The sequence below is a fragment of the Lactuca virosa genome, chromosome 7, assembly GCF_052849685.1.
Source record: "Lactuca virosa cultivar CGN04683 chromosome 7, Lactuca_virosa_CGN04683_v6, whole genome shotgun sequence".
Taxonomy (NCBI): domain Eukaryota; kingdom Viridiplantae; phylum Streptophyta; class Magnoliopsida; order Asterales; family Asteraceae; genus Lactuca; species Lactuca virosa.
In genome coordinates, this window is record NC_136432.1 from 77,632,949 (window position 1) to 77,660,939 (window position 27,991).

Consider the following 27,991-nt stretch of genomic DNA (forward strand, 5'->3'; position numbering starts at 1 on the left):
TTGATATCTTAAGATATTTCAAGATACTTTATTTTGTGTTTTACCTACATTTGATGTATGAAGTTTTACACCTCACATGCATATTGTCAAGACACCTACAAAAAATGATCAAGACATTTCAGAAGCATCTTCTTTGGTTAAAGGGGCAACGGATGCATTGAAGTCTTTAAGAGATATGAGGTTTGATAAAATTTTATCCAATGTATTCTCTTTTTGTCAAAAATGCAATATTAATATTGTGGATATGACCGAAAATTATGTCACTCCGAGAGGCAGTAGAACCAAAGTTACTAATCAACTTCGTTTTGAAGTTGAAATATTCAACACAGTTGTGGATATACCTATTATAGAATTCAAAGACCGATTCAGTGAATGTAGCACCCAATTACTGGAATACATGGGCGGTTTTGAGTCATTGTGATTCATTTACTAAATTTAACAAAAAAAAGTTGTTGAAGTTGAGTGAGTTATACAAAAAAAATTTTGATAACGCGGAGAGGATGCAACTTGATAGCGAACTTTAGATATATTATCACTCTTTGCATAAAGACAACCTGTTCACTACTTTGAAGGAGAATTCCGACCTTTCTCATATAATGGTGGAAACATGAAAACTTCATTCTTATCCTATGGTTTTTAGGTTGTTAAAGTTGGTTTTGATTTTCCCCGGCGGTATCGCGATAATCGAAAGATGTTTTTCCGCAATGAACCTTTTGAAGATAGACTTGCGTAACAAAATAGGTGATGATTAATTTTTTTGAACGATGCTACGGTTTTTATGTTGAAAAAGTAGTCCTTATGAAAATGAAGATCAGAGATGTAATGGACCGGTTTCAAAAAATTTATATACATAGATGTCAAATTTAAAATTTATGATGTAATTGATCGGTTTAATGTACTAGAATTTTCCAAAAAATTTATGTTATTATATTTTTTTTTTAACGGCAGAAAATTAATAAAATAAAAACTAGCAAGGAGCTAGAAAGAATCCATTACAACATAATATAAGCTAAAACGGGATTATGGAGCCAGGGGGTCCAACCTTACTTAGCTTTACTACTTCTATTAGAAATCCATAAAAACGATCAATCAATAATATCATCAAAAAGAATGGATTTCCTAGGATTAGCCGTTCCAAAAACTATGGAATTACGAAAATTCCACAAACACCAGAAAGTCATTAAAATAACCGCATCCAAGGCCTTGCGTTGACCTTCCTTCATTTTAATCGAATCAGCCCAAGAACAAAGAGAATGAATGGTCAATTGATCAGGCAATTGCACATTCCACCAAATAGGGATTCGTCTCCAAATATCATTTAGCTCCATACACCCAACGAAAATGTGGTTAATCATCTCCATGGCATCGTGACAAACTGGACAGAGGATTGACTCCAGATCAATACCCCTATGTGATAAACTCTCCCATGTAGGAATACCAAGATGATTGATTCTCCATATAAGAATATTAATCTTAATGCCCCAATTATTCCATCTTGTCTCCAAACCAGTCACATCAAGCATACTACTGTCAATAAAATCTTGAGCCGACGAAACAGAGAAAGTATCAGAAACATCACCGGTCCATCCCAATCTATCATGTCTAGGCTGAAGCTGAAGATCCTGCATAATAAACATAAAATCTTCCCACTGAGCCTGTTTAATTCCTCCCCTAGGCAACCAGCGAAAGGTATCAGGACCTCAACTAATGGAAAAACGATCTCTGACAGTCTCCAATTTATAGTTATCCAAAGCAAAAATCCTCTGAAAAGTATATGCAAGAGGTAAATCACTCACCCATCTATCCTTCCAGAAGGACGTGTAAGCCTCATCCCCCACTCTAATAGGACACATAGACATTATGTCAATATCATGGTCACACAAACTAGAAAGCATACGAATAATATTATTTCAAGGCCCATTGAAAGAACTGTGAGGCTTTAAAGAAGAACAACCACCATCCGAACCATAAATAGCTTTAACTACTCTCACCCACAATAGATCTGGATGATGAAAGAATCTCCACCTCTATTTAAAAATCATAGCCCTGTTAAAAGCAAACAAGCTACCAACTCCCAGGCCTCCAACACGTTTAGAGGCCAAGATTCTATCCCATCTACTCCAATGCAACCACTTCTCATCCAAATCAGCACCCAAAATTTTTTGGCTCTCATAGACTCCAAGGATCTAAGAACCGTGATCGGAGTAGGGAAGACCGACATCAAATAACTACCTACAGAACCAAGAACTGACTGAATCAAGGTCAGACGACCACCCACCGAAAGACATTTAACCTTCCACCCTGCTAATCTGGAACGAAATCTATCTACAATGGAAGACCACCCATTAACACGTGACATATTTTGACTCACTGGAACCCCAATATGTATAAAAGGAATAGACTCAGAAGCACAACCCATATAACTAGCCATATTCGAAATCTGGGAGGAAGAGACCCCAACTCCAATCAATTTGCTTTTTTGTAAATTAATTTTTAATCCGGAAGCCATATAGAAACATCTCAAAATACGGACCAAATGAGTCACATTATCCAAACTCCAGGGAGAAAGCAGAACTACATCATCCGCATACATGAGATATCCGCATACAGGAGATGAGAAATCTCAATTCCACCAATAGAGATCCCTTTGAAAGCATTAGACATTTGAACTCTTTAGTAGGGGAACCATTAACCAAAACCGAAGCTCTTGCAGATCTCAATAACTCTAAAATCCAACCACACCATTTAGAACCAAAACCCATAATCTGCATGATCTCAATAAGATAGTCCCATGAAAGTGAATCATACGCTTTTTCAAAATCAACTTTAAACACCATGAGAGGATTTTTCGAACCCTTGCACCAAAAAACCACCTCATTAAGAAGAAAAGGCTCATCTAAAATTTGTCTACCCTTAATGAATGCAGACTACTCCAAACTCACCACCGACCCTTATTGGCTGGATTTTATTTATTTATTTATTTATTTTTATTTTTTTGTGTTACTATTATTCAAAGTTCCTGCGTCTAGTTCCAATATTACGATTCAAATAATGTTTTTTAAATAAAGCACTAGCATTGCATGTTAAACCTTGCGCAACAAATAAGAAATCATATGGTTTGGAAGTTAAATATTCATGTTGTTCAAAAAAATTGATTAACAATTAAATTAATGAAGAATCTCAAGGATAGTATATAATAATCTACATAAAAATGAACCATCCAGAACACAAAACCAAAGGTCAAAACACATCTTTTTTTCAACAAAATACATGTGGTTCAAATTTGATAGAAGCATAAAAACAAATATATGGAAAAAAAAAATTGGGATTCAATGCATAATTTGATCAGAGATAGGCGATTTACAAACACCAAAATTCATATATTCGGTTATGATGAGCATTGAGAACATAACTTTGATTAACAAATAAAATTTAGGGTATGAAACAACAACAACAACAAATCAAAAGAATAAGGGTATTTCAATTAACAAAGTTCATATCGTCAGTTATGCAGAACATTGAGAGCATAACCTTGATATTTTTTCACCAATACATGTTCTTATAGTAACAATCAAGGGAAGGAAATAATAAAAATAAAATGAATCTCAACATTTCAATTAACAAAGTTTAGATCAAAATTATTGAGTATACAACCACAAAGAATGTTGAAACCAATGAATACACATTTGGTGATGATGAACACTTTAACTATGCAAATAATTTGGTTCAATGGAGATCGATTCCAACTATTCTGCTTTATAAAAATTGATTTACAAGCTATTTTAAAACGATTATTATTAGATCAAATTTGTTGTTGATTTTGTTGCGGTTCAGGTTGAAGAGACTTTTGAATTCAATTTTTTTTATTTTTATTTTATTATTATTATTATTATTATTTTTGCCTTTGTTTGGATTGATCGTTGCGATGAAGATGATTTCGATAGAAAATACAATGATTTTGCTGCGATATGTATATATATGGAAGATTTCATTGAGATTTTGATGGTTTTAAAATAGATAGGTAAATGTTAAAATATGTATGCTTTTATCATGGCAGGAAAGAAATGAAAAAATAGGGGTTTGTTTGGAATGAAAAATACTCTTATAGAAGAAGGAATCATGTTCCTTATTGAATGAATTTTTCTTTTCCTTTTAGGAACCAAACATACATTTTCTCATTCCTTCTCATCGACTCATTCCATTCCTTAAGCCATTATTGCATACCAAACAGGCTTAGGTCTGCTATGTTGTATGGATATGCATGTTGGTCGACCAAGAAAAACCACAAGAAGAAGATGGAAGTAGTACACATGAGGATGTTATGGTGGACTTGTAGTAGAAATTAATTTGCTAGATAGGATACCGAATACGACTATAAGAAACTCGTTAGGAGTGAAAAGAATCACCGAAAAATTGAGGGAATGACGTTTAAGGTGGCACAAACATGTCTTAAGGAGGCTATCATCAACAACACTAAGAAGAGTATGTCCTAAAAGGAAGTGGAGGATAATGTGAGGTTCTAAAAGGAAGTGAGGGATAATGTGAGGTCGGACATGAAAGAACTTGTTCTTTCAAATGATATGACTCAGATAGCTGAGTGTAGAGGCAAAACATCATGGTTGATTGATAGTCTTACCCCTTGTATGTTTTAATTTCTTATCTTCATTGTTGATACATGTTTCTTGCCCTTATGCTAGTATTATGATTATTCATATGTTGTTTTACTACTCTCATAGACTTATTCCCTGTGGTTGTTTTCCTTTTTGTATGTTATTGTGTTCATATGCTTCTTGATAATGTATCCATGTATATGTTTTTTATGACGTATCTTTATAGAGGCATGACTGTCGACATCTATATTTTCTAGCATCTTCTAACAAGATTCCCTAATGTTTGTTTTTTTGTTGTTGTTATCAACCTTATCAATGATATATCATATATTCAATAAATATAGCATTTGAAAAATATAATCTTACTGTTGGAAAAGGAATCATAAATCATTAATTAAATTAAAATATACGATTGTTCATCATGGTTTGCTGAAAACTACACCTCCTAGTTGTCCTTGTACGGACTAGTGGTATTCACCTAAAAATAATACATTTACTAAAATAGTTTTGACTTTAATATTTAATTTCTCATATTTAATTAGATTGTTTTCAAATATAAATTGGGTGTAATGAATTAACTAATTAAGTTACATAATTCTATAATAAAACTTTTTGCCATGTTTAGTTAGAAAAAATAAATAAATAAATAAAAACAAAAACAGCGCTTTTAATTTTATGGAGTATTTTGTTATGTATTTTAGATCTGAATATTTCGTTATGGGTGGCTTAAAGATGCTATTTCGTTATGGGTGGCTTAAAGACGCAATGAATAATTTTTATATCTAGACAAATATTTCTTATTATTATATGATCATTGGACTATTACTTTTCTTAATTTGTTTCTCATATCACTATTCTATTCTCTATACAGGATTTTTTTGTCCTTTTTAAATTCATGTCTCGATTCGATGTCATTTGTTCTAAAGTAAAACTAAAGTTATCTTTTATTTTTCAAATTTGATATTAGATTATTTTTGGTTTTTTGTATTAAATTAAAATAAACACGATTATGTAGTTCAGCATCTATTTCATAATCAAACTAGTTTAGATTGGTTTCTGGTTAGAGGAAAATTGACATATTAAGGGAATTAACTTTTCGGTTTGTTTATATCTACGTAACTTTTTTTTTGTATATATCTAGGTAACGAATTTTTTGGAAGTGTTTACATATGACCATCATGACCAGCTGTAGCAGGTTACATTCGGTCATAATGGTCATATGTGAACACTTCCAAAAAGTTTGTTACCTAGATGTGTAGAAAAAAAATAGTTACCTAGATGTGAACAAACTGAAAAGTTAATTACCCTGATAAGTCAATTTTTTTCATTTTTATTTTACCTTCTAATTTTGATTTGGTATAAAACTTAACCTAAATGGTAAATATTTTTAAAACCACGTCATTTTGGTAAATATCTTTTTAAAATACACTGATTTGGTAAAAAAAAAATTCTAGATTTGACATGGAAAAAAAACACATCGTCGTTTTATAGAATTTTATTGTTTAAGATATTAAATACAAAAATTTAAATTTACTAGAGACTAATAGTATCAGAAATGGAGACCAATAATATAAAAAAAACATTGTTTGATGATTTAAGTTTAGGATGTTGTTAATAGAGTTTCAGGTTTTGATTTGCATTTCAAGTTATTGTTTTCAGTTGATCTGGTTCTCTAATTTTCTTTTTTATATCAATTTTCTTTTCCTGCAAGGATTGTGATGCATTGAGTTGTGGTTGTTGAAAATTCGATGAAGAGACAATGTGTTGTGTTGTTGGTTCGTCGGAGTTGAAAGACCGAAAAAAGAAGGGATGGTGAAGACGTCGATGTCACTAAAGATGGAAAAAATATAAAAGTTGAGGAAGATGAGAGATAAGATGGTGACTGGTGGGACCCAGATTAAATTTCTCAAATGTAGTTTTAGGTTTAGGGTGATTAGATACAGATATGTGGGGTCTATTAATTTTTTTAAATATATAAAAAATAAATACATAAATAAGAAATTAATTAAAAAATAAATTAATAAGGGCATAATAGTCTTTTTAGGTAAGACAAAGACTAAGAGCGCAACAAAAATAAACAGTAGTGATCATCCGAGTTAAAAAAATAAGTTAGGGACCAAATATGTAAATTATCCAAAACCACAGGGACCATTCGTGTAATTTATTCTTACATTTTCGTTTTGTTCAACTATTTTTTTTATACACATCTAGGTAACGAACTTTTTGGAAGTTATCACATATGACCATTATAACCGAATATAACCAGCTACAGCCGGTCATAATGGTCATATGTGAACACTTCCAAAAAGTTCATTACCTAAATGTGTAAAAAATTGTTACACAAATGTGAACCCGAAAAGTTAATTATCTTAATAAGTCAAATTACATTTGGTTAGAACAAACCGTTTAAAAACATGTTTTCAAACCTATAAAATCCGATTTTCATCTAATATTTCTTCAATTTTTGTTTATACAAGGTTTTAAATGTTTTCTAAGACGGGTTTTCACTAATATCCCCAATACCTAGGAAATATTTTTCTAAAAAGTTGAAAAATACCGTTTTGAACATCCTACTCGGTCCCGAATACCCGAAAAATACCTTAGCAAAAAATACCATAAGAATTTCCTTAAATTCTAACATCGAAAGCAAGTTCTGATAAATATGAAAAACTAACAAAATTATAGTTTTTTACAAACCGATTTCACCCAAACCGATATCAAACCAATCTTAACTGGTTCCTATAAATTTGAATATTTTTGTTAAAGAATCTGTTTGAAATCAATCCAGTTTTAACTTTTGTCGACCAAAACCGATCTGATTTCACAAAAAAAGAATCCGGTTTGTGCTACTGCTAAATATTTCATCTTGTGTAAAACAGGTCTAAATATTTATCCTTTACCAGAGTAGCCCGTGTTCAGGAACACTTGGGCCTTTGTAGTTTATCATGAACTTTGGGCCGTTATAGAGTTTTGACTTTTGATATAAGAACAAGAAAAATGTTATATATTCATTTTTCCTAAAATTGCTGAAGCGTGGAGCACACTTTTAAATTTTAATTTTTGATTTTCAAAAAAAGAAAAAGAAAACATAATATCTGTTTGGAAAACATTCCATTAATTTTTTTTACCCACTAAAACAATCGTTACGTGATGTTCGTGATATTGGTTTTAACTGATTTGACATATATCTTTGTCACTTTGTTCCCTCTCGATTGACTATGGTAAAATAGTTGGAAAATAATCTAATATCTAATATCTAATATTTTAACATGATTATTCTGATATAGCATATAAAGTACTTTGGACTTAAATGTTGGTTTGACAGTTAACGGCCTTTTTCCTCGTTTTGATAACCTCACAACTCTCATATGTCACCGTGTCCCGTTTCCCGCATTTTCGGAGGTACGTTCCATGCTTGAAGTTGAAGAAACATGCCTCCACAATCCCCACCACACTTCTATTCCAGCTCAATCAGACAACTCCTCCTCCTCCTCCATTCGGCTTCATGTTGGAGGAGACCACCGAACGACCGCCGACATCAGCCCAACAATTGTCGCCAGCAACAACTTAACCCTTCAACAGCCGCCAGCAGCTTTCACACGGCTGGTCTCAACAGCCCTTTCAACAATTTTTCTCATCGGCACCAACAAACCAGCCTTACTGTTGGGTTTACTTACCTCCACCATCTCAGCCAAGATGGGGTACGAGACCTTCCAACATCACCAACATCTTTCTCCAAGTCCAAGGTCCTACTCAGACTCAAGCCCACTCCACTATCACCAATTTGGGCAGTCATGAGGGATAGCCCACTATCGCTATTGTGCAGCCCTCTTGGGCATGGTTTGGCCTACAACAAGCAACTACCTTACGCCAAATGTTTTCTTCGATGTCTCTTCAAGACCCGGGTAACGGAGATTGAATAATGGACACGGGTGCAATGGATCATGTCCATGCCAAGGAAGGTATACCCAAAACCCTTTTAGTTGGTAATGTGTCCCAAATACCTCTAATTAAGACCGAACACTCCCATTTTCCTTTAAATAATCCATTTTGTCCTCTCTATTTAAATAATATTCTAATCACACCCAATATCATAAAAAAATCTTATATATGTTCGGAATTTACTTGCCAAAATAAATGCTCTATTAAATTTGATTAATTTGGTTTTACTGTCAAGAATTACAGGACAAGCAACCTTTAATCTGGTGTGATATTGAAGGCCTTTTGTTCCACCTTCAACACATCAAGTTCACGTTTTGCAAGTCACTCCCTTTGGCACTAGTAATTCCATTTCATGTAATAAGAAAAACTTTGATAACATTTTTCATTCTTGCCAACTCAGCAAACATGTTAAACTTCTTTTTGATTTATCTGCTACATATGTTGCAAATTCATTTGATATTATTCACTCAAATGTTTGGACTTCACCAATTGCTAGCACGAGCGGTTTACGTTACTATGTCATTTTTCTTGACCATCATTCTGATATGAACCGAACGGATAAGTGGGATTGGGTCTACAAGAAATGTAAAAAAAGAGTAAGGGTTGTTTAGTAATTTATGATTATTCTAGTATCTTTATTATTTAGTATTTATGTAGTTGATTATGGTTTCCTTATGAAGTTAGGGATTCATTTTATCAGTTTAGGAGAGTCAATAAATAGGGTTAGGACTGGATCTAAGAGGCTAGGCAAAATTTTGAGTTGTTTTCTTTTGTTTGGAGATCCCCTGAGTCTCAAATATAAGACACTTATCTTTTGTTCTTTAATCATTACATTAGATTGAGTTATTTTCTAATCACTTCATATCAAATTGGTATCAGAGTAACGATTCTGGCAACAACATCGGTTCATTAGAAAATATTGTTCACGAGTCATGACCCGAATGATTATTTAAGGTGAAAATAAAAAAGAAACCGAATCATGACCCGAAAACCGAAACAAATGAAAATCACGCGACTAGGATGAGTTTCTACTACATTTTTCATATTTTAAAGCTTTCAAGAGAGAATATACACAACTTTATGTTTATGTTTATATGCACTTTAAATTCCGTCTATTTACGTTTCTCACATTTATGTACGTTATTTATACTTATTTACGTTTACATATCATTTTTAGCCATTTTTGTTTAATCATGTCATTTAAACTTATTTACGTTTGTTAAATTTTATATTTCAATTTTATGTTCATTTTATTTACTAGAAACAACAATAAAAATCACAATTTAAAAATATACCTATAACTAATTTTATGTTAAATTACTACTATTTAAGGTACATATGTATTTTATACATAAAAAGACCATTTATATGTATAAAATAAGTTATATTTATGTTGTTACATAAAGTAGCATTATATATATATATATATATATATATATATATATATATATATATATATATATATATATATATTCAAAAGGTAGCCGTCATGTTGTCCGATTTTCGATAGGAAACTTTTATAGTTTTACATTTAAGGTTTATTAAACTTTACAATTAAAAGTTTTCAAACATAAACAATTGTGGAATTGTAAACAAACCTTGGATCTCTATGTGAGTTCCACATTCGTCAAACTAAAAACACAAACTTAGCAAAACCTTTGTAATAATCGTTAATCTGGGAGAGCAGAGAACGTTGTGTATAGATCTATACGGGTTGACACCCCCATTTGTGGTTGCTAGCTACAACCTTCGTCTGACGAGACAAAACTAACGATAACTTCTTATTTTGTTTATTTACTCAAGACGTTGATGAAGCGTTGTTAGGACTACAACACCACCCTTTTCATTGTGCTTCACAGAGGCAGATTCAATTCATATAGCTCGGTTATAAGCTCCAAACATCCCCAGAATTCACTACAAAAATGCTAATACAAGTTAGAACATGACTCTATATAGTATAAGGTCATACACTTAGATCATGGTTAAGTGTATGTGTTTTATTTAAGTAAAATAAACACTCAAGAGTATACAACACGGAATCATGTTGACTTCAACTTATATTTCATAACTGAATCAACATCCATACTTGTATGAGATTACAAATACAATTACACTTAGGTCAGGACCACACTTCTTATTGTTATTTTACACTTTGAATTATGAAAGTAACATTTTTATATAATTTGATAAATGTTCATATCTATATAAAATTTCTCTTTTAACAACATAAACACAGTCAAAATTTGTATAACTGTAACGCCCGCAGATTCGGGCCAGTCAATTTAGAGATAATAAGCATCAAAAATGACTTTTTGATAGAAGATTATTTAGCATAAATAATCTTCACCAAACTTACAGTATATGTCATAAGGATTTCGTACATATAAAGAATGTTGAAATCCAACTTATAACGAATAAGTTATGACATATCAAAGTTTTGCGGCAAAACTGACACGACACCGGGAATCGTAAAAAGTGAGTTTGCGATAAAATACTTTTTAGCCTTAGTGATCCAAACGAAAGTCGTAGTATACGTTAAACCGAGAGCGTGCATAATAAGAACGTCCAAATCTGGCGTCGTATGAGGAAGTTATGATTTTTCTAAGATCTAGCATAGCAGTGCACAGCCCGGAAATCGAGTTTTAGATTGATCGAATTTTAGCATACACAACCTAAATGAGAATTGAATATCTTATTAATAGGAGTTCAACGATAAAAAGACAGTCGAACGGAATCCGTATGTAGAAGTTATGAATTTTACACAGTCGTTAAACTGTGTAATCTTCTCATACTATTAAATTTAAAATCGATCGAGAATTAGCCGATGGAATCAAAAGGAAAGTTGTAGATCTTGTCAATACCTACGCGTGTATATAATGAACGTCAAAAACGGAGCTCGTATGCGAAATTTATGATTTTTTTTTAAAATTAGTTGTTTTACCTGCGTCCGGCGCCACGTGTTAGCATCGGGCTTCGCCTTGATGCCTACGCAAGGCTCACGACGTGAGAGGCACCAAGACAGCCAATAAATAGATCCGAAATTCACTCTATTCTTCACACCTTTCAACTTCTTTCTCTCCCAATACCCCTAAAACCTCTCTTCCATTCCCTAGTACTTCCTAAGTGCTAGAGGCGAGTCCCGAAACGCCAGAAGGCTCAGATAAGAAGAGCTTTCGGCTAAGAAAATCCAAGTAGTTTTGAAAAAGTGTCAACAATTAAGTTGGTGAGTTCATAAGTGTTTTTGTACTAAAATTTGTATGTCTTTCGGTAAAATAACTGAACGTGTTTTCCAGAAAATCCAATATTTTCTATGTATGTGTGATAGTTTGAAAAAGTACCAAAGGCTGGGATGCAATAGTATCTTTTACGCTAAAATGGTGAAAGTGGCTTTACACATATATAATGTAACACGGAATGCATTTAAGAGTCTCGTAAATCAAAATATTTTGATATTCCATGTGAGATTTATAACCATGCTATTGACCCAGACTGCCTGTAACAACGTTCTTCAGGCGTTGCAGTGTTATGACGGTTGTCACCCCAGACCTGCCGGTCTAACTGTAGCTAACAGTTTAGGTGCGGGGTTGTCAATCCCGTATAGATCTATACACAAGTATCACGCTCTCCCTACAAGAGATTATGGTTTATAATACAGGACTTGAAATGCGTACTTGAGAGTACGGTGAAGCCGGATGTCTCACAAAACTTAGTATCAATAGATTTACGGAATGAAAGGTCCACATTTCTTGTAAATAAAAGTATTTCCTTTTTATCATGTTCATGTAAAGTTGTCATGAATATTTCGTAAACTATACCTATTATAGTTTTTCAAAAGTGTGTTCCATTTGGTGATAAATACTTGACGTAATACCAACTTTGCATGTAAAGTGTAACGTGGGTATTAATGTTGTTTAACATTTATAAACAGGATGTAAGTAAAATATTCGAAACCATATAAAACGGTGCGTATTTGAACATAAGTTTTTCTCGTTTTTCACTTGTATCCCCCCCCCCCCCCTAAAACATGAAAAAGACGTGAAAATGTAGGGGTATGAACTCACCTGATAAGTGGTGAATCGGGCAGCGTGTCGTTTCTAGGAATGATCTTTCTTGACGTAACCGCGGGTTTCTGGTGAAGAAACGAGCTTCAAGCGGGCAGTACTTCGACTGGAAAGAATGTTTTTCTTGGGAACTTCGGGGAGTCGGGACTCGCGTCGTGCTTTAGGGGTGTTACCGGGGCTTCAGGGTAGTCTCGGGATGCTTAACACAGAGTAGAAGTATGAGAGAGGATAGGAATGAGCAGCCTAAACCCGAGACCTTCGATTTCTATTTATAAGGTCATTTTTGGGGTCTCACGTCGTGAACCAAGCTTATTCACGTCGTGAACTTGGTCTTCATCAGGTGAGTAGTCGCGACAGCAGTCTGTCAGGCTCCAGAAGTCGTCAGCACTGAGTTCACGTCGTGAACCTCTTTTTCACGTCGTGAACTCTGACACAGTGTTGGGGTTCGCGCCCCGAACTTTAGAAATTCATAACTTTCGCATACGAACTCCGTTTTCGACGTTCTTTATATCGACGCGTAGGTGAGATTATGCTCTACAACTCTCGTTTAGACTTCGTCGGCTAATTTTGATTTTAATTTTTATTATATTTATTTTTAGTAGGTCGGGACAGAAAAAATCAATTAAAAATTCATAACTTATTCATCCGATGCCCGTTTTCGCCTGTCTTTTTACCATTGTATTACTATTCTCGAGATCTTCAATTCTCGTTTAGGTTGCGTCGGCTAAAAGTCGCTCGATCTCTATTTCGAGTTTTTAGCTGTCTACTGTTATATCCGAAACTTAGAAAAATCATAACTTCCTCATACGAAGTCAGATTTGGACGTTCTTTTTATACACGTTTACGGTTTAACATAATCTACGACTTTCGTTTAGATACCTAAGGCACAAAAGTATTTTATTGAAATTTCACTTTTTACATTTGACAGTGTTTTACCGGTTTTGTCGCGAATCTTTGATTAGTCATAACTTCTTCGTTATAACTCGGGTTTGAGTGTTCTTTATATTTCTAAAAACCTTGATACGATATCTAACATTTTATGTAACCCAATTGAGACTTTTGAACAATTCGTTTTTGACGCTATTTTTATTGATTCCAAAATAGATTATAATATTTGACTTTTTGAACATTATATTGATTCGAAATATCGGGTTGTCACATCATCCCCCCGTTAGAGGGAATTTCGTCCCGAAATTAATTCTTCATTAAGTATTTATGGACTAGGGAAAAGATGCGGATATTTTTGTTTCATTTGATCTTCGCGCTCCCAGGTGTATTCAGGTCCTCGCTTGGCCTTCCAACGGACCTTCACAATGGGTAAGCGACTTTGTTTTGTTCTTTTTATTTCCCTATCCATTATTTCTACCGGTTCTCTTACGAAGTGGAGACTCTCGTTGATTTCGATTTCGTCCAGAGGGACAACGAGGGTCTCATCGGATAAGCATTTCTTTAAGTTTGACACATGAAAGTTAGGATGTGCGTTATTTAGTTCCTGCGGTAATTTGAAGCTTGTATGCTACCGGGCCGATCCTGGCAAGGATCTCAAATGGTCCGATGTACCTTGGATTTAGTTTCCCACGTTTTCCAAAACGTATTAATCCCTTCCAGGGTGAGACTTTGAATAGTACTCGGTCCCCAACCTGGAATTCCAAGGGTTTCCGTCTTTTGTACGCATAACTCTTTTGTCTGTCCCTTGAAGCCTTTAATCGTTCTCGGATTTGGACAATATTCTCGGTAGTTTCCCTTATGATTTCTGGGCCAGTGAGAGTGTTGTCGGGTACTTGACCTCTAGCTAGTTGCGTGTCACCCACTTCAGCCCAGCACAGAGGTAACCTGCACTTGCGGCCATAGAGGGCTTCGAATGGAGCAACTTTGATGCTAGTGTGATAGCTATTGTTGTACGAGGACTCGACCAATGGTAAATGGGTATCCCATGCCTTACCAAGATCGATCACACAAGCCCTTAGCATATTTTCCAAGGTTTGAATGGTCCTCTCACTCTGTCCGTCGGTTTGTGGGTGGTAGGCGGTACTCTTCTCTAGTCTCGTTCCTAGAGATTTTTGTAGTGACTTCCAAAACCGGGAGGTGAATCTACTATCCATGTCGGAGATAATGGATATTGGTACACCATGCAGTCGCATAATCTCCCTGATGTATGTTCTAGTCAGTTTCTCTAGCTTGTCTGTTTCATTTGTTGGTAGGAAGTGTGCGGATTTGGTTAACCTGTCTACGATCACCCAAAGTGGCATCAAGTCCACCTGTTGCCTTGGTAACTTGATTTTTAAGCCCATTGCAATCCGCTACCACTCCCTCTCAGGTATCTCCGGTTGTTATAGTAAGCATGCGGGCTTTTGCTCTGAAGTTCATGATAAGACTCATCCTTGGCTCATCCATCCTCACCTCGTGTATACGAGTTGTATATAATTTAAATCGACAAAACCTTCGGGTTGGTGGCTCTGCCCCAAGTCCACAACCAGACAAGGAACAGGAAATAGTGCGGAATCACACATCCTAAATCTTGTTGAGTCTAAATTATATGCCACTCTTGCATATACAACTAGAAGCGATAGATTAACCTAATGAGTTCTTATACTCTATTCTTGAACTTGACCTGCAGTACAAGTGGCCATCCTCAGAGATCTCTTGGGTATGCTATGGGTGGTTACTGACTTCTGAGACTTCTTTGGTGCTTTCTATTTCAAGCTTTCTATCTATTGAGCAGGCTAGAAGGTGTGGTACCCCTCGCATGGGTACTTCTGAAGTTTTGAAGTGATAGACGATATAAGGGTTTGCGTTATGGATTGGAAGAATTTCATCTGACAGCTAATTAAGGAATAAGTTCTTTTACACGGCATAAAAAAAATTGCATGGTAAGGATTAAGCCAAACCATGTCGGATGAGGATGTCGGAACTTCTCAACGAAGTAGATATTAGGTTATTCTGGAAGAGATGATTACTAGGATAATGAACAATTCTATGTACATAAGTTTTCAGCGCCTTCAGTTTTATTCTATTGTTTTGCTACGAATCCCCTTTTTAATTCAAAATTGGCGGATACTACTAATACGAGGGTTCTGAAAATTTTGAAACTATGAACTTTCATGGAATGATTCCTACTAGGTCTCTCTATCATGGCTTGGTGTACACAAGTCATGTATAATTAAGAGTGGTAAGACAGTTGACTGAGCAACCCTGCCCTAAATCCACAACCAAACAAGGAACAGGAAATGAGGCGGGATCACTCACTTTAAATCTACAAATCTTAATTATAAATGTCCCTAATGTTTACACTAAGCCATCATAGCTTACCTGATAGGGTTCTCAGTTTTATATGAATGTTGTGATTTGGTTCGAATGAGTGAGTAATTATAATTATAAATAAATTATTAGGGTTTGGAAACGTACTAAACTATAGCAGGGTTCTTTTATGTTTCCCCATTCTCTGGGGTCAAATTCTTCCTGCTCCCCAGTCGTTCTTCTCTGTTAGACAGTGCCTCTTGTAATGTCCTTTCTCACCACAAAGATGACATATTGTACTTGTTCCAACGTTGGTAGTTGAAGTGATGAATTTGACCGGAGTCCTACAGAAACGAGCGGTGTGCCCTTTTATGTTGCATCTATTGCAGTGCAGTACTCGGCAGACTCCATGATGATCGTAGTTGCACTTGCTGCAGTATGGGAGGTTTCCTAAGTACGGTGTGGTCGGTGTTGGGATAGCAGGGCTGATGGGGGTATTGACTGTCAAATCTTGTTGCCCTTTTGTAGGTCCTTGAGTTGAACCACTCCCTTTCTTGTTCTCGAACTTTCATTTCAGAATATTAGGTTTGAGGTTCGGAGTGTCTTTACAAGTAGGCACTTGTTGCTGAAATTGGTTATCACCACGATCGGGATTGCAGATCACATTTACACTAACATTTGTGTTGTTAGCATTAAGATGAGCCATGACAACTGCTACGGCTGAGGTGACCGCAGCTTGAAACGTAGCCGCATCTATCTGAAGGATTGGTGTTTTATCGGAGGGTTGGTTACGTTTCTTCGTAGGCATGATTCTGTTACAAGATAAGAAAATGAGCTCGTGAGCGATTATGGTTGGCTTTAGATATATTCCAATCATTTATATTAATATAAATTTTTTGTTTCGCTATACTGATCTCAAAGATTCGACTTACATCCCTATGATGCAGTCCTGGTAGAAGAGTAGAATGAAGTTTCTAGAATGGTTACCAGACGAGTGTCATCCGAATGAAGTTATCTTTGGTTGGTGGATACTATGATTCAATTTTCTAGAAGATTTGAAAGTAATTCATAATAGAGTCTACAATAAATCGACTTATGAGTTTGAGAAGTAATCACTCTCGATTGAGATTTCGTGATCCGAATTATTGTTATTAGCCAATACAGGAAAAGATGATAAGTTCGAATCCTAATGTGAGTAATGTATTCATTAACTCACTAGGTTGCATTATTTATTAGTTATTACTGTGACGAAAAAAATGCACTTAAACACTTCGCATGTAACACGCGTGGTTCTCCTCCGTTCTCCGTTCTATTTCGGGTGAAAATGATTTGTTCTCTCCTGGTATTTATAGGGTGTCCTTCTCCTTCCTAGGTATATTGAATTCTTGTGCCGTCTTACTTCCGATTCTTACACTGATCTCCATTACTTCATAACGAAGAGTTCGAATCCCGGAAGTTCATGTGAATGTAAGTTTTTCGTTTGGTTATACTGTTCTCGATGATTCGACCTACATATCTGCTACGTTTCTATAGTACTGTGAAAGCATTTAAGTTATTAAGACAAAATATTGACGTTAACATCTTAAGTTGGTTCGTGTTTTACGTGGAGGCATCTTTTACTATGAAGATTAAAAGATGAAACGATTATAAGATATCAAGAATGAACATGAATTTGATATCTCATAACCAAAACACTTAGTTCGATAGGGATTTTGTAAGGAATTGGAATTAGGAGTTCAATATAAGTACGACTTGTAACAAAATAATGTGAAATTGAGTGGTTATTTTTCAAAATGTAAGAAGTAAATGTCGATTATAGGTGTATTAAGTACATAGAGTTTGGAAAATTTGACCTTAAACAGGTCTATAATACGCCACGATTCTGGGAAAAACATCGACATTAAAATGACCTACCGAAAATGAATTTTCGCGGTCGAACTAAAAAAGCATGAAAAATAACTCTAAGATATCTCCGAAGACTTAGACTATAACTAAAAGAGTTAACAGAGGGAGAGTAGAGTATGATCTACTTCCTACTAAATTCGGCCCTGGGTTTGGCTAACTGGCATTCTATTTCGAATATACGCCTATCTTGTACAATCTGATGTTCTCGCAATTGCTGCACTTCGGCTTGTGAAGCCGCCAGTTCTCCCTGTAAGAAGTTGGTACGATCCCTTGTTGCGTTATGATTGTCTTCCAGGTTGCAAAGACGAACAGCATCAACACCAGTGGTAGTCTCAATTTGTACCACTCAGTCGATGATAGCTCTTCCCTGTTCCGTGTTGCGAGAAACGCGACGAACCAGTACAGGAAGTGCTCTATCTGCTGAACCTCCAGCTTCTAGATTGTAGAAGCTTCGGTCTCCTTGGTAGGGGTGATTTTTACCTTGTTCATGACTCCACCTGTCTAGGTTTATGGCCCACCGAGGCGTCGGGCCTTGAAAGTTCTGATGAGGGTTAGGGTTCTGAGTAACTGGAGGTGGATTGTAAGCTTCTGATCCGGAATCATCATCTTCGAGAAAGTCTTTAGCAAAATCATCGTCTAGGGGAATTGCAGGCTCATCTTCTGGTTCGGCACTGAGCCAACCAACATTCCCTTGATTAGGAAAGTACGGATCTCCGGGAGGATGGAATCCATCCATTGTTATCCAAGCGAGAGTGGGGATATAAGAATTATCTAATATAATTAGTAACGATAATTATTCATTAGTGTGACGCGTAAGATGTTTTAGTTTCTCTGGTTGATCACTTCTTGGAAATCTCTCCTTGTTTCTCCTTGTATCCTCTACTGACTGCTATGATGGAGTGGTTACACCTATCTGGGTTTGTCGTGCGAGAATGGAAGTGTCTAACGAATCTATGAGATTAAGGGTAACATTATGGGGCGATCCTTACTGGGTCCTCCTATAACCGCGCAATGTATATAAGTTGTATATAATTTAAGATTAAATAGACCTTCGAATAAGTGATCCTACTCCAAAACCACAACCAAACAAGGAACATGTAGTGAAGCATAGATCACAAATTCTAAGTCTATAAAATCTCACAACCATCATAAATATAATTTAAAAGTTACATTGTTGAATACAATACATGTCTCAAAATAAATTACAATATGATGATTTAATAAGTTTTAAGACCGACGTCTTAGCGTCCCTTCCCAAAAGCTGATGATTTACCTGAATTACTGAATCCCTGAGAAATACAAGTAGTTTTGAAAAAGTGTCAACAATTAAGTTGGTGAGTTCATAAGCGTTTTTGTACTAAAATTTGTATGTCTTTCGGTAAAATAACTGAACGTGTTTTCCAGAAAATCCAATATTTTCTATGTATGTGTGATAGTTTGAAAAAGTACCAAAGGCTGGGATGCAATGGTATCTTTTATGCTAAAATGGTGAAAGTGGCTTTACACATATATAATGTAACACTGAATGCATTTAAGAGTCTCGTAAATCAAAATATTTTGATATTCCATGTGAGATTTATAACCATGCTATTGACCCAGACTGCCTGTAACAACGTTCTTCAGGCGTTGCAGTGTTATGACGGTTGTCACCCCAGACCTGTCGGTCTAATTGTAGCTAACAGTTTAGGTGCGGGGTTGTCAATCCCGTATAGATCTATACACAAGTATCACGCTCTCCCTACAAGATATTATGGTTTATAATACAGGACTTGAAATGCGTACTTGAGAGTACGGTGAAGCCGGATGTCTCACAAAACTTAGTATCAATAGATTTATGGAATGAAAGGTCCACATTTCTTGTAAATAAAAGTATTTCCTTTTTATCATGTTCATGTAAAGTTGTCATGAATATTTCGTAAACTATACCTATTATACTTTTTCAAAAGTGTGTTCCATTTGGTGATAAATACTTGATGTAATACCAACTTTGCATGTAAAGTGTAACGTGTGTATTAATGTTGTTTAACATTTATAAACAGGATGTAAGTAAAATATTCGAAACCATATAAAACGGTGCGTATTTGAACATAAGTTTTTCTCGTGTTTCACTTGTATCCCCCCCCCCCTAAAACATGAAAAAGACGTGAAAATGTAGGGGTATGAACTCACCTGATAAGTGGTGAATCGGGCATCGTGTCGTTTCTAGGAATGATATTTCTTGACGTAACCGCGGGTTTCTGGTGAAGAAACGAGCTTCAAGCGGGCAGTACTTCGACTGGAAAGAATGTTTTTCTTGGGAACTTCGGGGAGTCGGGACTCGCGTCGTGCTTTAGGGGTGTTACCGGGGCTTCGGGGTAGTCTCGGGATGCTTAACACAGAGTAGAAGTAGGAGAGAGGATAGGAATGAGCAACCTAAACCCGCGACCTTCAGTTTCTATTTATAGGGTCATTTTTGGGGTCTCACGTCGTGAACCAAGCTTATTCACGTCGTGAACTTGGTCGTCATCAGGTGCGTCGTCGCGACAGCAGTCTGTCAGGCTCCAGAAGTCGTCAGCACTGAGTTCACGTCGTGAACCTCTTTTTCACGTCGTGAACTCTGACACAGTGTTGGGGTTCGCGCCCCGAACTTCAGAAATTCATAACTTTCGCATACGAACTCCGTTTTCGACGTTCTTTATATCGACGCGTAGGTGAGTTTATGCTCTACAACTCTCGTTTAGACTTCTTCGGCTAACTTTGATTTTAATTTTTATTATATTTATTTTTAGTAGGTCGGGACAGGAAAAATCCATTAAAAATTCATAACTTCTTCATCCGATGCCCGTTTTCGTCTGTCTTTTTACCGTTGAATTACTATTCTGGAGATCTTCAATTCTCGTTTAGGTTGCGTTAGCTAAAAGTCGCTCGATCTCTATTTCGAGTTTTTAGCTGTCTACTGTTATTTCCGAAACTTAGAAAAATCATAACTTCCTCATACGAAGTCAGATTTGGACGTTCTTTTTATACACGTTTACTATTTAACATAATCTACGACTCTCGTTTAGATACCTAAGGCACAAAATTATTTTATTGAAATTTCACTTTTTACACTTGACAGTGTTTTACCGGTTTTGTCGCGAATTTTTGATTAGTCATAACTTATTCGTTATAACTCGGGTTTGAGTGTTATTTATATTTCTGAAAACCTTGATACGATATCTAACATTTTATGTAACCCAATTGAGACTTTTGAACAATTCGTTTTTGACGCTATTTTTATTGATTCCAAAATAGATTATAATATTTGACTTTTTGAACATTATATTGATTCGAAATATCGGGTTGTCACATGAATGATAGATGATTCTTAGGGTAGATCCTTAAGAAATAAATAAGATAATGGGGATGAGTAATTGGGTTAATTGTTTGATGATGAAACATAATAACTCTATTATTGTGGGTTGAAAACCATGTGTACTCATCAGGTTTCCCAACCTGACCCACTCAGTTTATTTGTATCACAGATATCGATACGAAGATACTTTACACTGAGAGATTAAAGGAGATGTAGATCACTAGTGTAAATGAATGTAAGGTCTGTTTATGCTTATTTTTCTTTATTGACGATGACATCCCAAAGTTTTAACATAAAGAAAATACATTTCTTCGGAAATGCTTTGATAATATATTTATCATGTTTTTTCTAGGAACAAATTCCACAATATTATTCTTTAAAAATGATACTCTGATTTTGAAATAAAGCATAAACAAATCGGTTTTTTCTGGCCGTGAAAATGGGGATGTCACAATAACTCACCAACAATTTTTGTTGACGTATTTTTAAACGCATGTATTCTCAGGAAATTAGAAACTATATTTCAAGCCTCATAAGTTATGGAATAACCTATTCTTTCTTGTCTTTTGTTGTTAGCCAACCTGTTCAGTCCTTTTGTTTATGTTAATTTACGTTTTGCTGAACTTGTTTTGTAACTTTTGTTTTCAGAATTCTTGTCGATGAAACCTTTGTAATTCGATATTTGAAAGTATGTAACATCATATAAGTTTTTGTATTGTTCATTGTATGTTTGTTAATTGTGATCCAACATCGACGTCGCACCCTCGACGCTTCCGCCGCGGTCCGGTGTATGACAGACGCCGATGACGGTGCACATTTGACTAAACGCTAGCTGACGGATATCGTCGGCAACACACATATAAGGAGGCGATGTTTGATTGGAGGCTATAGTGGCAGATTGGAGTCGATGATGACGATTACTTGCAGGGGACGAAATCGGTGGTGTGAAGGGGACGATGTCGGTGTTTTGAAGGATACAATTGACGACTTAAGATGTACCTCTGGTGGCCGAATTTTGACTTCACAAGGGAGGTGAGGATTTTAGATACAGATAGAGAAACAAGAAGGAAGATTTAGGGTAATTCTAGCTAAAATGGGGTGTGGGGTGGGTAAGGGTGAGGTACCACTACATTTTTTAAATATTAACATATTATAATCAAGGTTGTAAAAAAACACTCATCATTAGCTATTTGGTGAATGGAGGTTAATGGATTAATTTGTTAGGCGTTGATTATCAGGGACCCTAAATTGATAATTAATAAAATTAAATATGACTAATATAATAACAAAGCTCATAAATACCACTAATATCATAACAAAATAAGTTAATATGATTAATACAACACTACTCGTTCATCAAATCGCTTCTATTGAGATAACACTTCTTCAAAGTGTTAAAGTTTCATCGTGTGCTACTGCTTCGCTCATTGTATAGGGATATATTAATCGATAAACGCCTTTTAGTCGGTTGGATAGCGCCTAGGAAGTAATCGGAGATTAATCGGGACCTAGTCGAGATTTTTACAACACTGATTATAATTAATAAAAAATTAAAAAATCCAAAAAGAAAATAAAAAATGGCAATATAGTCTTTTCAAGTCTCACAAGAGATGAAGTGTGCAGATTTCAACTAACGAATGATGAAACATGTAATTTTTAACAAAACAAATGTCAATCCGAATTGATTTTTGAAAATAGAAACCAAACGTAAGGGTTAACAACACACGAAAGATTATTACGTGCAATTTACTCAAATATTAAATATATATACAATCTAAAAACTATATCACCTTGCTAAATTGTTTTTTATTTGAAAAATCAGCATTAGATTACATGTATAAAAGTAACTTTTTATTATAAATATAGAAAAACTAAAATATTAAAAAACTCCACACGTTGCATTATCGGGGGAAAAACAGGTAACTTTTTTATTGGTATTGAGCCAAGCTCGATATCAGTTGTCAACTACCACCAAAATATCACCGGTTTAGAGTGAGAGAAAAATGGGGGAACAGAGCATAGAAACTCCATTTTTGAAAGCAGCAGAAGATTGCAAAAGCAGGAACAGATGGAGAACAGCAATTTGGTTCTTCATTTCACTTACAGCCCTAATTTGTATGTTTTTCTCGTTTAATTTGATTGCTTTACGATATGCCTTTTTTTTAATCCAACAATCGAACTCTGATTAACTTTGATTCAACGAATTTCACCATGATCACGATGGTAGTCGCTATGAGATTGTTGTTTCTTATCAAGTTCAATTCGTAATCAAATAGTAGTGTAGACGAGATGAATCGGATTTTCAGAACTCGAAATCTGGTGATTTATTAGAGTTCCTAAGCCAATTCTTCAAAAATCTAAACGAGTTGACTTGTTTTTTCATTTGAGCTGAGGTTGAGTGTAGTATGTTCTAATCTGAGGTTGAGTGTAGTATATTCCAAGTAAAGGAACCAATCATGTCTATGAAAAATATAATTTCATATTTTGTAGTTAAATACGAGTTGATCATTAGTAGTAAGTACTCTATGCATTAACAGTGGTACAAATCCTTTTTTTCAGTTATCTGCTTCGCATCGAGTCTAGATTGGAGAGTACAAGTAGGCGATGCGTCGAAGGGACATAAAGCTACCAATAAGGTACAATCGAGCGATGAAGTTGAGTCATGGAAAGCAGTGGTTGCTGCTGATGATGCCCGGTGTTCGGAGATTGGTGCATCCGTCCTTAACGACGGAGGTCATGCCGTCGATGCTGCGGTGGCGGTTGCTCTGTGTGGTGGCGTTGTGAATCCGATGGCTAGTGGTATCGGTGGTGGAGGGTTTTTGGTTGTTCGATCTGCAGATACGTCGGAAACTCTCGCGTTTGATTTCAGGGAAACCGCTCCGGCGGCTGCCACGCAGGTTATTATCTCCTTTCTCTCCGTCGGAAACAACCATATAAAATTTCCTAGACTTAATCGCCCATAAAAGAATTAACTATTTTTCTGTCATCAATTTCACTATATTAAAAGTTTATTATATATTTCATATTGTTTAATCGTTTTTCTCACATTAATTTCATTAGATAAGGGTTATTATATTTCAAGGGTATTGAAAAATATATCTTTGATTTATATCAATGATCATATAATAAAACAGTATGACACGTAATACGAGCGAATCATTTCATTTTTTTATTGATTAAAATATTATTTAATTTTATTAAAATAAATTTAGTCACACCACTGACACCACATCTTAAAATCGTTTTTTAAAAGCTCTGTCCCTTTCATTAAATATGAATCCCATTTTTCAGTGGTATAAAATAAACAATCGAATAACGTAGAGGGCATTAAATTTCATTGTACTTTACTACACTTTAATTAAGTTTTTTTTTAATCTAAATAAATAAAACTATCAACCACGATATTCTTTGTAAAAGAAGTTACAGACTATAAATAGTAACAACTTTTAGAATTTTTGTATTTCAACGAGAAATACAACAAAAGTTTTAAATGATCTAACTATATATATTTAAAATTTTAATTTTAAATAAGAAGCATAAAAACAGTAAATTAAATTCTTGATCCTTTTTTTTTTTGGAAACGGCAAATGATTAAACGGAAACTTACTCGCATATTTCAACGAGCACCCCGGGTTCGAGCTCCTTTACAGGGCAAACCCAGCCCCCATAGGGGTTTCCAGGGAAAATTTCCCCACATGTGGCACAAGTTTAAGAGGCACCCAAATTGGGTTTTGCAGGGATTAAACTCCCGACCTCTGACCCCACGTGGGTATTAAACCCGATACTTCTTCCCAGCTAGGCTTGATCCCTTTAATGTTGATAATTTTGGTCTCGAAAAACTGTTCTTTTGTAATTTTGTTTCTTATTTAAGATTTTTATAATGGTTTGTCCTTCCAAGTAAAATTACGTACTTTTGTCCAAAAAATATAACCATCTCACATGGGACAGTTTTAAAGAACGTTACAAAAATCTTAAATTAAAAACCATAATTTCAGCTATATTAAGGACCCAAAAATAAAAATTCAAGCAACAAAATATAATTTATCTTTATTATTATTGACCCATGACTCTCTAGTTTCTACACAGAACATGTATCAAAACGACATAACAACCAAATATTCCGGACCACTATCCATGGGTATACCCGGTGAGGTGGCGGGTCTACACAAAGCATGGCTAAAACACGGTCGATTACCCTGGAATTCCTTATTCCAACCCGCTATCCACCTAGCCAAACACGGGTTTCAAGTCGCTCCATATCTAGCCAATTCAATCTCAAGCAATTCCAATTCAATCAAAAAAGACCCGGGATTACGATCCGTGTTTGCGCCAGGTGGCAAGCTTTTACAGGCCGGTGACACGTGCTATAATATTCAACTTGGTTTGAGCTTGGAAGCCATAGCAGAAGGAGGTCCCGAGGCGTTGTATGATGGTTTGGTTGGTGAGAAGTTGGTTGATGATGTTCAGTCTGCTGGTGGGATTTTGACTATGGAGGATTTAAGAAATTATGAAGTCAAAGTTACGAATGCTGTTGCGGTTAATACAATGGGGTTTACTATTTTTGGTATGCCACCTCCGTCAGGTGGTACACTCGGGATAGCTCTGGTGAGTTGTTTCATACAACTCCACCACAAATGCAGTACTGTGTTATATTAATAACACAGTACTGCATTCAGGATCTAAAAATCTTAGATCCTTTTGTTGTTAGTTCTATCCCAACTAAAAGTTGAATACGTGGAAAAGACATAAGTATCCTATTATCATGATAACTTGATTATAATGTTGCTTAAAACACAGGTTTTAAATATTTTGAACGCCTTTGAGAACACAAATGATGCAAAGGGAGCATTGGGTTTACACCGATTAATTGAAGCAGTAAAACATATGTTTGCTTTACGGATGAATTTGGGTGACCCGGATTTTGTGGATATAAGTAAAACCGCATCACAAATGCTTTCCCCTTCGTTTGCTAAAAAAATTCAAAAAAGAATTCTCGACAACACTACTTTCCCTTCGGAATATTACTTGCCCAGGTACATTATTATTATTAGAGTAATTTACATTTTTGGTACTTGAGTATATCAATTTGTTTTTTAATTTTAGTCCCAAAAAGTATTTTCTTGCAATTTTGATCGTTTTTGGTCATGAACCATATTAAATAATTATTTTTTGTCGCAAAGCATAACTGATTTTTGCAAATTTGGTCCTTCAAATATAGTCATTTACTTGTAATAAGGACCAAAAATGTCACAATGACCTCAAATGAGGACCAAAACTGTAACATAAAACTTTTTTGGACCAATTTTTTTAAAAAAATCAAAACTCCAAGGACCAAAAATATAATTTACTCAAAATCACAATTTTAGTACTTTTTTTAGAGTAAAATCACAAATTCCTATCGGACAAAATATAATTTACTCAAAATCAAAAATATAATATACTTAAGAATGACATCTAAAAGATTTCAAAACTGGACAAAACTCGTAACTTTGAGTAAAGCAAAGGGGCCAAATTTGTAATTTACTCTTATTGTTGTTTTCTGAAAATTATTGCTTTTAACCTTAAAACTAAAACAGATTGCTACTTGTACATTTAACACAATAGGTGGAGTCAAATTGAAGACCAAGGTACAAGTCATTTTTGCATAGTGGATGCAGATAGAAACGCCGTATCGATGACCACCACCGTGAACTACCCATTTGGTGGCGGTGTTTTATCTCCGGCGACCGGAATTGTGTTAAACAATGAAATGGGTGATTTTTCGGTGCCTACAGAAATATCAGCCGACAGCCTCCCGCCTTCCCCTACAAATTTTATTAAACCTAACAAGCGGCCATTGTCTTCCATGACTCCAGTCATCATCGCCAAGGTAAAAATAAATAAATAATAATCAAATGTTTGACTCTAAAAAGTCAAAATTTGACTTTTTTAAACAGGGTGGTCAATTGGTTGGGGTGATTGGAGGGAGTGGTGGGATGTATATAATTCCAGCTGTTTTAGAGGTGTTCCTTAATCATTTTGTATTAGGAATGGAGCCTTTAAATGCTGTTCAATCTCCAAGGGTTTACCACAAGGTATTGTTTTTTTATTTTTGAGTATTTATGTTTTTGGTCCCTGAGTATAGCTGATTTTTGCAATTTTGGTCATAAAATGTTTTTTCTTACAGTTTTGGTCCTTATTCGAGATATTATTTTTCTTGTTAAAGTGTGATCTATTTATTTATTTTTTGTGTTGAATGTAGTTGGTACCGAATGTGGTGTACTATGAGAACTGGACAGTGATTGATGGTGATCATATCGAGTTATCAGATGAAAGAAAAGAATTTTTAAAAGAGAGAGGACATGTATTAGAACCAAAATCAGGGGGTGCTGTGTGTCAATTAATTGTTCAGAATTTAAAGAAAAAAAGATTATTTTATAATAAAAATGATAATAAAGAGGTTTTGAGAGGGATGCTTACGGCTGTGAGTGATCCAAGGAAAGATGGTAGGCCGGCTGCTTGCTGACGTCATCAACCTGTTCTTGTGACAATGTAAAATTATAGATAATGAAGAAAAAAAAGTGACATTTTCCACTAAGGTATGTTAGTAATATTGATTATTGTCATGTCATTTTCATGATGAATTAATTGCTGTGTATTATTGGTTAAGAGGAATTGTTTTTTTTTTCTATCTTTTCATGCCTTTACTTTTGTTCGATGTGGTGTATGATGAGAGAGTATACGCAAGAGCCAAAAGATGGAAAAATTGTCACGTTAATTTCATCAGTCAACTTTTTGATTGATTGGAAGTTGGAATCCTATAAATAGCACCACATTTTATATCACTTTTCCTATAGCATATTTGCATAAAAACTTGTATCTAATGCAAAATGACCATATATATAATACTGTCACTAAATGCA

At 35.1% G+C, this 27,991-nt stretch overlaps 2 protein-coding genes across 2 annotated transcripts; one reads left to right on the forward strand and one right to left on the reverse strand.

Moving 5' to 3' along the window:
* Positions 1-1,085: 1,085 nt before the first annotated feature.
* Positions 1,086-2,431, reverse strand: LOC145126819 (uncharacterized). Its single transcript, XM_079062108.1, has 2 exons — positions 2,237-2,431; positions 1,086-1,622 (listed from the first exon to the last, which is right to left on the reverse strand). Exons 1-2 carry the CDS (start codon positions 2,429-2,431, stop codon positions 1,086-1,088), a joined length of 732 nt encoding a protein of 243 aa, XP_078918234.1.
* A 20,577-nt stretch (positions 2,432-23,008) lies between these two features.
* On the forward strand, positions 23,009-27,759 carry LOC145123954 (glutathione hydrolase 3-like). The gene is made up of 7 exons (XM_079059143.1): positions 23,009-23,204; positions 23,649-23,986; positions 25,176-25,694; positions 25,887-26,122; positions 26,694-26,958; positions 27,026-27,163; positions 27,331-27,759. Exons 1-7 carry the CDS (start codon positions 23,093-23,095, stop codon positions 27,592-27,594), a joined length of 1,872 nt encoding a protein of 623 aa, XP_078915269.1. The 5' UTR covers positions 23,009-23,092; the 3' UTR covers positions 27,595-27,759.
* The last annotated feature ends 232 nt before the right edge of the window (positions 27,760-27,991 follow it).